General features: G+C 32.2%; 1 protein-coding gene across 1 annotated transcript; it reads left to right on the forward strand.

The window, feature by feature from the left end:
- Positions 1-1,609: 1,609 nt before the first annotated feature.
- Positions 1,610-10,065, forward strand: LOC139513033 (uncharacterized). Its single transcript, XM_071301115.1, has 5 exons — positions 1,610-1,725; positions 5,925-5,999; positions 7,234-7,409; positions 9,499-9,558; positions 9,898-10,065. Exons 1-5 carry the CDS (start codon positions 1,704-1,706, stop codon positions 10,024-10,026), a joined length of 462 nt encoding a protein of 153 aa, XP_071157216.1. The 5' UTR covers positions 1,610-1,703; the 3' UTR covers positions 10,027-10,065.
- The last annotated feature ends 1,048 nt before the right edge of the window (positions 10,066-11,113 follow it).

Raw genomic sequence — 11,113 nt, forward strand, 5'->3', positions numbered from 1 at the left:
TTTTATATGGTCCTGTTACTTTATGTAAACAAGACTAATATTGAGGATGAAATTCCAAGAAACAAGTAACTGCACAACAGATCTAAACACTGCTTACACATTATTAATATGTAGACCAAATACAAAAGCATTCCTTTCATAGAGGCCAAAAGAGAAAACTATAAAGAAAGGTTTTTTTTACCCAAGGTCTTTCATTGTTGTAGGATTCGAGTGTAGGTGGTTGTACGTATCATTTGAAGGTAAACTCAGTAAGAATGTATGATAAATAAACTCATTATAAATACAAGGATACAACTTTATATTTGCGCCAGACGCGCGTTTCGTCTACAAAAGACTCATCAGTGACACTCGAATCAACAAATGATTAAAAGGCAAAATAAGCTCGAAGCTGAAGTTCATTGAGGACCAAAATTCCCCAAAGTGTTGTCAAACACGGCTAAGATTATCTATTCCTGAGGTAGAAAAGCCTTAGTATTTTAAAAATTCAAGTTATATAACAGTAAATTTATAATTAAGATCCTATCAATGACAATTCATGTCAACACAAGTGCTGACTACTAGGCTGGTGATACCCTCAAGGCATAAACACTCCACCAGCAGTGTCATCGACCCAGTGATTGTAAATAAACTCATCAAAGATATCAGGATATAATTTTATATTTGTACCAGACGCGCGTTTCGTCTACAAAGGCTCATCAGTGACGCTCGAATCAACAAATGTTAAAAAGGCCAAATGACGCTCGAAGTTGAAGTGCATTGATAACCAAAATTCCCCAAAGTGTTGCAAAACACGGAGAAGATTATCTATTCATGAGGCAGAAAAGCCTGAGTATTTAAAAAAAATTATGTCCACACAAGTGCTGACTACTGAGCTGGTGGTACTCTCGGGGAATAATAGCTCCACCAGCAGTGGCATCGACCCAGTACTAGTGGTTGTAAAATAACTCATCATAGATACCAGGATAAAATTTTATATTTGCATCAGAGGCGTCTTTCGTCTACAAAAGACTAATCAGTGACGTTCGAATCAACAAATGTTAAAAAGGCCAAATATATCTCGATGCTGAAGTGCATGATATTTTTTAGATGATTTGAGTTTTTCAAACAAACCTGCATGTAAAGTTAAGTATCCACGTACAGTATATACTTTATGCGGGAATGGTATCAAGCGTACCCAACGAAAGTTATTCAAGAAACACATGGTGTGCTCACGGCAACTTAACTACGTATTCTTATAAAACAGAAGCCGACTTGCTTCAAAAGTGCATTGAAAAGATATTAGAAAATAGGAAAATTTAATTGTCAGTTTAATTAATTTTTTATTGATAAGAGGTAATAAAAACTATGCTTAATAAGGGTGACTCTTAATTATATGATTGATGGTAGTTCATAAACAAAATGAAACAAAACAAATGAAACAGTTGTTTAGTCACAAAGAAATACTCCTTTTTGGTTATAAAAACTCCTACGTGTTGTATCTAGTGTTACAGTATTACTTTCTCAAACAAACAAAGTACATTCGTACTGGGACTATTATATGCATTATCTATTGGTCCTTCTGTTCAAGCTAGAAAACCATTAACTTCTTGATATATGTTACAGATAATTACTACATTTGTCCTATGTATTTCGTTATCTGGGAGATCTGTATAACCTTTGTGTCACATAATTTTAAAGCTTATCTCTAAAACAAGCAATTGACAATGGCGTCAAATACATTGTGTGGTAAGAATTATGCTTCTGATAATGACGAATAATATGAATTCTATTACAACCTGTTAAATGTGTTATTTTTACAAAGAGTCTTGTTCGAAATCTGTTATATACACTGTATATAAACAGGAAAATACTAATTACATAAGTTGTTTTATAACTTAGAGATACAAAAAAATGTGAATAAATACTAGTAATTTCGTATCATTTACATTAACTTGAAATTTCATGCAACTGAATTATTAAAACAAAACTGAAAAGTGACGCTCGACTCAAAAACGTTAAAAAAGTAAAAGAAAGTACGAAGAACTTGGTTTTTTTTGCCAAGGCTTTGCCAAATAAGCTATAAAAGTAATCAGCCTTTCAAAAGAAGTTTATTAACAGTTTATTCCAAGTTTTTAACACATCAATGATAATTCTTGCCAACACAAACGTGCTGACTACCGGGCTTGTGATACCAACTGGGGAAAACGTCAACCAGTAGTGGCATCGACCAAACATATTCGTAGTCATCTTTGAAACAGATGTTCAATAAGTGTCAATTTACTCCTATTTGAGAAGGGATAATTTTAACTTTCCCACTTGGAATTTTTGGTTCAATTGCTTTTTAGTAAGCAGTAATGCTCTATCAAGGAAATCATGATAGGAAATGCCAGATCTAGATTATCATTTCAATAATTTTACTCCGTTAGCAGGTTTTGCTTGGTTGTTACTATACAGAGATGAAATGTTCTCTAATTTTTGTGCTATTTTCTCATTTCCTGACCGGTGTATATTTCTCCTCACTAGTGAAAAATCTGTTCTCGGAAAATAATTGGTTGGAATTTAATTGTGACGTTGAATTTTCTTGTTTTCTTCTAAATTTTCTTATTATGACGTCATGAAAAAAGGCGACCATGCCTGATGACGTCACATTAAAAGTACACAACTTTCCTCAAATCTTTGAAAAGGAAGGGGAAAACACATGTCTTCCAATGGAAACAATTAATTATAATAAAATAAGCCGAGTAAATTATTTATTCAAAAAGGCTAGTTACAACAGACAAATCTTTCCTGAGACCCTCAAGTACACAAACCATAAAACAGTACACAAAACACAAGTTACAACACCAACCACAATAAAAAGCGAGGTGATCTCAGATGCTCAAGAAGGGTAAACAGATCCTGCTCCACATGTAGCATCTGTCGTGTTGCATATGTCGGTTAAACATCAATTTTCCTAAAACTGTGTATTATAGATTTATAACAAGACACTTTATAACACATTTGTATAAAGTAGATTGTCATGAATAGTGCGTCATTCAAGAAATGTAGCATCTTGATAATGTCAGTTTCAGAGAATTTGTTGTTTGAATCAGAGTGATTTTTAACAAAGAAGGATTTGTCTCTACATGCGACAATATTCTTGTATCTACGTTGGCCATGTTTTTAATGAAACAAAATAGGACGAATCTTGTGGTTACAAGAGCGCAATTATTCGTAATGCATTTTCCATAGAGTACCACTAGTGTTCCGTATTTTTTTTTTCGAAGACTACACAAACTAAGGGTAAAAAAAAAAGATCGTCTACTTTTTTCGCTTAATGAAAAAGGCATATTTTTAATGGCTCCGACGTGAAGAAATGGAAGATATTTTCTAATTTTCTATATTTCGTAAAATGTGAATATGATTTTCGGCAATTTTTAAACCTTGGATAAGCTTTCGATTAAATGTAATTCCAATCCTGTATCAACCATATAGGATTCTATTCTGAGTACCATCTTGGGGTAAAAAACTTGCCGGTAAAATGTAAACAAATAATTGCGCTCTTGTAACCTTGCCAATGTGTCTGTTAGTTATAAATGGGGAATACTTTTGTAAAAGGTACACAATTCTTATGTTCTAATTCTATTGCAAGCGAGAAGATGCTTAGATTGTTTGAACACGAACAGATCTTTAAGTAACTTGAAATATGCACGTCTTATTCCCGCGCCCCTATAGAAGGTAGTTTCACAATAACTTTCAATCCCAACATGCACAACTTTGATTGTTAATATAATTGACCAGACCATTATCATAACTCGTATAATCGAATAAATACACAAACTTTAAAAATAAACACTTGGTTTATGTGAATTACGCCCAAAATACCACTTTTTAATAAAATATGACAAAAAATATTCAAAACATGACATCAGATGTTTTTTTTATTTTTTTATTTTTTGTTTTAAACGTATTCGATGATGAAGTATATGGGACATTATTTTTTGGGTGTATTTACATTACAAAATATTATGTTACAGCGAATTGAACTATAGAAAGCCTATTAATAATACAGATTTTTTTATAATCATAAGCTTGCAGTTTAAGGGGGCACGAGGGTATAAATCCATTACTTTTTCAAATATAGGTTTTCGCTATTTTTTTCTATCAATGAACTGTTTTACGTGACTCTGTATTTATGTATCCCGTCATACTTTGAACGACAAAATTATTTTATGTCTACCTGTGCGAATTTCAAACGCGCAATTTTATAACAGTACTTAAAACCTTCCATCCTTTATGGGTGGATTTTACATAGATAAATAAAATCGTACAATATAAGCAAGATGAGGATGTTACATTTGATGTAAATGCCTTTTTCATGTTTTTGTGCTTCTTCGTTACATTTTTTGTTTTTATAGTGATTAAGATGATAACACAATGTTGACTGCTGTACCCCTTTTTTGACATTTTTACCTATTGTGTCTGTTTGTTTTGTTCACGCATCGTTAACAATATAATGGAATTTGATGCAACTGTCATACAAGTGAGAGGTTTAGCTAGCTATACAACCAGGTTCAATCCACCATTTTCTCCATAAGAAAATGCCTGTACCAAGTCAGGAATATGACAGTTGTTATCCATTCGCTTGATGTGTTTGAACTTTTGATTTTGATATTTGATTGGGGACTTTCCTTTTTGAATTTTCCTCGGAGTTCAGTATTTTTGTGATTTCACTTTTTATCATATGCTTAATAGAAAAATAAAATGAAAAAATGGGATCGCCGTTCATTTAAGCTTACTATTTGCTTTTTTCAATGATATAAACATTTTAAAAGTCATCTGCGGCCAAAACAAGTTGATTTTTTGGGTTGATTTTTGTACCCTATCATAGAATAACTAAAATTTGTACCCTATCATAGAACAACTAAAAGTATAATAAATAATAGTTGTAATGGGGAAAAATATGATTAAATTTTTGCTTAATTTTTTGTATCCTCGAGATCTCCTAAAGTGAATTTTAAAATATTTTTTTATAGAATTTTGCTGAATCACTGATAACATTGCTAGGAATTTTGTAAAGTCAAATATATTTTTCTTCAAAATATTTTTTACAGACATCACTGGCTATATTATATTTAAAAGAGAAGGAGGACGTAAAGTTACTATTACTTGGAAGCACTTGGTCTGAAAATAAATCTTGCATGCAGACAAAACCATATTTAGCAAAACCTTTTCGAAAATTCCAATATGTGAACTTAAAATTCGTATCACTGATTTGGCCTTCCAACTGTTTGATGTGAATGCCATATATGAGTCTTAATATAGTTGACACGTGCGTCTGGCATATAAATTGAAGAGTTACTTGGCACATAGACTAATCAATTGATAATATAACACTAATTCAACAGGGAATTGACAAAATCACAAAACTTACAAAATTTTAGCAATAAATAAAAAAAGACCAAAAGAAAAACAACAGAACACAAAACACAACATGGACAAAAATAAAGAATGAGCCCGTCAATAACGGGGGTGATTTCATATGCCCCGAAAGATCCTGATCTACGTGTTGATAATATATCTATTAACAACTAACATTTGACAAGGTATATAAATACAATGTAAAATTTAAACAGCACATGAAATAACTATTTCATCAAAACAGGGATGAATTCACAAAAGGTAAATTGACAAGTATGCAGTTTAACCTAGCGGTTTTTAAGGATGCTCATTATCTTTACTTAAAAGGTGTTATTAAGATTTATTTTTGATAGTGTTTTAGATGTCTTTACAAATTGATAGTTTTCTACAAAAAGGGTGAACATCTCATGTTATTAAATCTACTAGTTTTATAAGGCAACTTATTGATTGTTTTCCAACATAAAACGTAGATGACTGTATTTGTGCGCATTAGTTCTGGTGACCAAACACTGATTATAATGATTAAACTTTATCATATGTTTTAGTTTTAGCTTGCCTGTTTGTTCTAACATCATATGTGGAGGCAGAAACATCTACGGTTGCACTAGTTGATACACCAGGTAAATGGAGTTTACTATAGGATTTAACAAAAAAATTTAAGCGGTTTAACATTGATATGTTAACTCTGGCCGACAAACTCACAAACGAAACAAAAGTCTAACGAACTATCATGTAAAGTTGTTTAGTAAGCGGTTCTGTTAATATACCAATAACCGATAAAAATTTGTTTGATCAGGTTTTTTTTTAGTTTTATTGTTTTCTTTCTCTATGAACCCCAGGATTCCATCATGTGTATCGCGATTGACTTTATCAAACTAACATTGGCATAGTTTAGACATTTGTCTATTGAAGCGTAAACCAAGAAAAAAATCTAACGGACCAATAACATTTAAATATTAATTTTATATTTATGCAGATCATTTAAGAAATATAATAAAATGTATTTGTTTTTGCTTTTACACAATTCTGAGACCAATCAATCAATTCTGAAAAATAAAAATATTCTGATCGAATAATAATTCAAAATTATGTTAACAACTCAAAATGTTTTATCAGCAAAGTCAGTTCCTGTGGTGTGTTGATATGAATATCAATTATATGGTCATTCTTATAAATGTCCTGTTTACAAAATTTTGAATTTTTTGGAAAAACTATGGATTTTCTTATCCAAGATTACTGTAGCCATATTTGACACATCATTTTGGAATTTTGTGTCTTCAATGCTTTTCAACTTTGTACTTGTTTGGTTTTATAACTATTTTGAAATGAGCGTCACTGATGAGTCTAATGCAGACGAAACGCGCGTCTGGCGTACTAAATTATAAACCTGGTACCTTTGATAACTACTTATGTCTTGTTTCGTAATTTTGATTGTATTTCCCTCATCCATCAATATTCTGTTCAAATAAATGTTATATATTTAACACAAACTGAACTCCACCTCCTTCACTAATCGTGAATGAATGTATGCAAAAGCCTCAAAGACAAAATGTCTATAAATGTGAGGTTAAGTTAAATAATGCTAAACAAACAAGAATTTACACAGTACTTAAAAATCCTTAAATATGAAAAAACTTAATGCCGTTCCCAGATAAGCATAAGTATGTCTCACAGAATCCCTCTTGTCACAGAAAGACAAAAATACATCAGTCAAGTGATTACAGTAATATAAGCATGATTTTGTTTAGGTAGAATGGGCATATATGGATTAAATAATGCATTATAATTGATAATTTGTTTAATGTTTTTGAAAATTGTCTAAATACAGTACTGCATCTGTTTGCTTAACCACAGACACACCGATGGACACGACGATGTCTGCTACATCAGACACTATGACGTCTACTGCATCACCAACTACCATGTCGCCAACAACACCAGCACATTCTAACCACCTCACCTGTTACTCGTGCAAGTTTTTGTCAGATCTAAGCAATTGTCGATTTGCCAAGCATTGTCCAACAGGATCTGTAAGTAGCTGGTATAGGTATATAAATGTATTATGGTCCTCCTTTTGATATTACCTTTTATAAACTCCACTCTAAGACCGTGTATGAGTGAAAACAAGCCGTCGATTATTTGAGAGCTCAAAAATCGATTATAAAAAAATTCACTTCATATATTTTGTATCTGTATATGATATTTAAATTCAAACTAATTTTAAATGCTTCTACATCCTCGTTCAACAAAAGATATATTCGGTATCTAGATGCAAATATCGTGTTTAAAGATGCTAATCTAGATGGGCTAAATGATACTTATAAAAACAATTTGAATCAAACCAAGTTTTCTGAAACTGACATCATCAAAATGCTTGAATGTAATTAATTACATTTTGACGAAAGAGACGTTACACCTCCGCAATGTAAACTTTCCATTTCTTTGAAGCAACATACTAGCAGCGCCCGCATATTGATTAAACTGGATTAATTATACAGGGTTGTAACGACCTTGACTGGCTATACAGCCCTTGCACGGTCGGTAAATCCTCCACCAATAAAATCTGATCGCCACGATATGGAAAATACTGTTAAATGTGGCGTTATCACCAAAATTAAATCAATACAACAAAAAAGCAATATTTTATGTCAGTAGGCGTCCTATCTAGAACGAGAAATTAATTGTATTTCTACTGCAGAAGTCGATGATGCCACTAAAGCAAGTATTTATATAGTAAAATTTGAACAGCGGTATACTACTGTTCCCTTTATTTACTATAGAAATTCTTGGTTAAAGTTGAAAATAGATAAAGCGACAGACATGTATGAAATTACAGCTGATCCTTTCTTTCATGAAGGGCCAGACTTAAGTACATGTGTGAAGCACGAACAATCAAAGATTACATCAAGATGCCAATGGTTACACCATTCTTTACAACAATACCTTATTTTAAGCGTATTACACCGTTAGCTATATACTTATCACCTATGAGGCTCTAATCATAGAAAACAGAATCAAAAATGCATTTCTTTGCAAAGGAAAACCCGTCCACTGACCCTTAAAACTATAGTGGAATGGCAGACAGATATACCAATAAGGTATATTAGGATCGGCATGGCTTCTCATGCACCATCTGTCCAACTTCAGTTCAAGGGGGAACTCTGGTCTCGGAACCCTTCCACCTTAGACAAGTAAGGTAGGATGGAATACTGAGTACTGAGCTACATGCACGCTTAACACCGGCAAAATGTTCAATCATACATAAATGAACCCAGAACAATGTATGAGCACTGGTGGCATTCGTTTTTGTTATTGTCCGATTTGTCTATATCAGCTCCTCAATATTTGTATAAGGGTGTGCTTCAAGGATCACAAAAGAGACATAACTGGTCGAAATAGGCATATGTTGAAGTAGAATCGGAACCGTTAAATGTCATTTATTCCTTTCAAATCTGCCTCTTAGTGGACTAAATGTCGGTATTCTCTATATATTTTTTTTTAATGAAACTGTCCTTTATATAAAAAAAAATGTGTTTGATTACTTCGTCTGTTTGGTCTAAAAAAATTATAATCTGTATTTAACTAAACGCCTGGATAAAGCGGGTTAATATTTAGCAAACAATTGAAATAAAACCGGTTCAAAGATCTGACTTGAACTTAAAGCGAGTTGTGAGTTTTTCTTAATGCTTTTCGTATCAGATAGAGAACAGTATTTAAAGCAGTTCCTTTTGGTTAGTCATGTTCCTGTACGGTCTTTGTGGCACGAATTAAAAAAACATCAATGCTTAATTTTACATTAGGAACGTTCATTTGATATACTAGATGTAAGGGTAGCTTTTAAGGATTAATTATTCATTTACATCTGTTGCTATGCATGCAAGAAAAAATTATGTGCATGTTTGAACACGATTGATTCCTGCAGTTTGTGTTGCAGAATTTATTTTTTTCAAATTTTTACAATGCAAGGTTATTCGTTTTTTAGCTCATACCAGGCCTGGATATTCATTTGCACCCCCCCCCCTTTTTACCCCTAAATGGTCGTCCCTTATTCTAAATGTTAGTTTATGCTTTATAATCAATAATACTTATATGTTCTATCATTAATATTATATCTTTCAGTCGTGTTTGACAGGACAGTTGACCAGTGGATTATATTACCTAGACTGTGTACCTTCACCAGTATGTAGTATAAAATGACAAAGTCAAATGTTACATAAATGCTTAAAAGATTAAATACTCACCAGACTAGTACAGAATAGTACAAACTCACAATGTAAAAATGATAATAAACTATTAAAAACCTTAAAGATCAATCTACACTTCATGTAAAAAAGACCTATAGACCTTATTTTCTGTCGTTAAAAAGACCTATAGTTGTTATTTTCTGTGTCGTTTGGTCTCTTGTGGAGAGTTGTCTCATTGGCAATCATACCACATCTTCTTTTTTATATGAAATTACGTTGTTTTTGTAATTAAATATGAATGGTAATGCTTACAATACTTATACTTTTTTTGCAGGCATGTGCAGTGTTACCAGCACAGCTGCAATCGGCTGGGAAAGTGACTTATCTCAATCAACAGTTCAAACGTTTCGAGTGTTGCTCCAGCACAAAATGTAACAAAAATGCTGCACTATTTGTAGGATAAACAAACAGACAATAGATATATTAAACATATCATTAATCAGATTTGTTTTCAATTGCATCAATTTGCCAAGTAAATTCCTTAGATAAAATATACCAGAATGAAATTTCATCTAAAAAATATTCGACTAGTTCCTGTGTACTTTGGTAAAATTAAAAATGTAAAATAATTTGAAGCTTTCCCACGATACTTCACAGGACTATGATGAACAAAAGATTTTATTTGAGGCTGGAGCTTTATTTTCTTTACACATGGCTTCACAGCAGTGACAACAAACATGGCTTGCCAATATGACTTACACCAATTCATACAGTTAACCAACAGATCTTACCTTTAATAAAAAATATAACTTTGCAGTCAAATATCTCTAGCAATCTGCACTTAAAACAGGTCAGAGAGGTTTTAAAGCAGTCCAATATAATGTATTTTACAAAATAAGGAAGGCACATGGTTAATGATAGATGTGTTCATCAGGGAAAAGGCAAAATCAACAGCATACCAAATATCATAAATACTTCTTACAAGAACCCATTAGAAAAGGTTTGAATTTCCAATTATTAGGCGATATTCTTTTATTTGTTTATAATTGTGGATGCCACTATATATATATATTCATTTAGTGTGTATTTTAGTCTAGACACCATCTACTTAACTGTTCAGTTGACCTCCTGAAGACCACCATACCCTATATAAGCGATGTAAACAAAAAGATATAAAAAGAAAGCGGAACTCATGCAATTGGATTCTTGTAGTTCTATTAAACTTCATTTGTAGAAAAAAAAATATATGCTAATCATCGTTTTACCTGTAAAAGAATGATTTTTTCAAGGTTCGAATCATTCAATCAAATGATTTACCATTGTTTCACTTTCTTTTTCTTTAAATAATCAAACATGCACACAATTCATGCGTTATGCATCTCCAGCTAAGGGGGTTCATTTGAAGTTCACATGAATATGAATTCAATGAGGTCTAATTATTCACTCACAAGTGAATAATTCTTCATCAATGTTTTTTAGGTTATTTTGACAAAATTATACCATACTGGCGGCTAAAATCGAATTATTATTTCACTATTTCACTTTCATTA

This window comes from Mytilus edulis, chromosome 2 (assembly GCF_963676685.1).
Source record: "Mytilus edulis chromosome 2, xbMytEdul2.2, whole genome shotgun sequence".
Taxonomy (NCBI): Eukaryota; Metazoa; Mollusca; class Bivalvia; order Mytilida; family Mytilidae; genus Mytilus; species Mytilus edulis.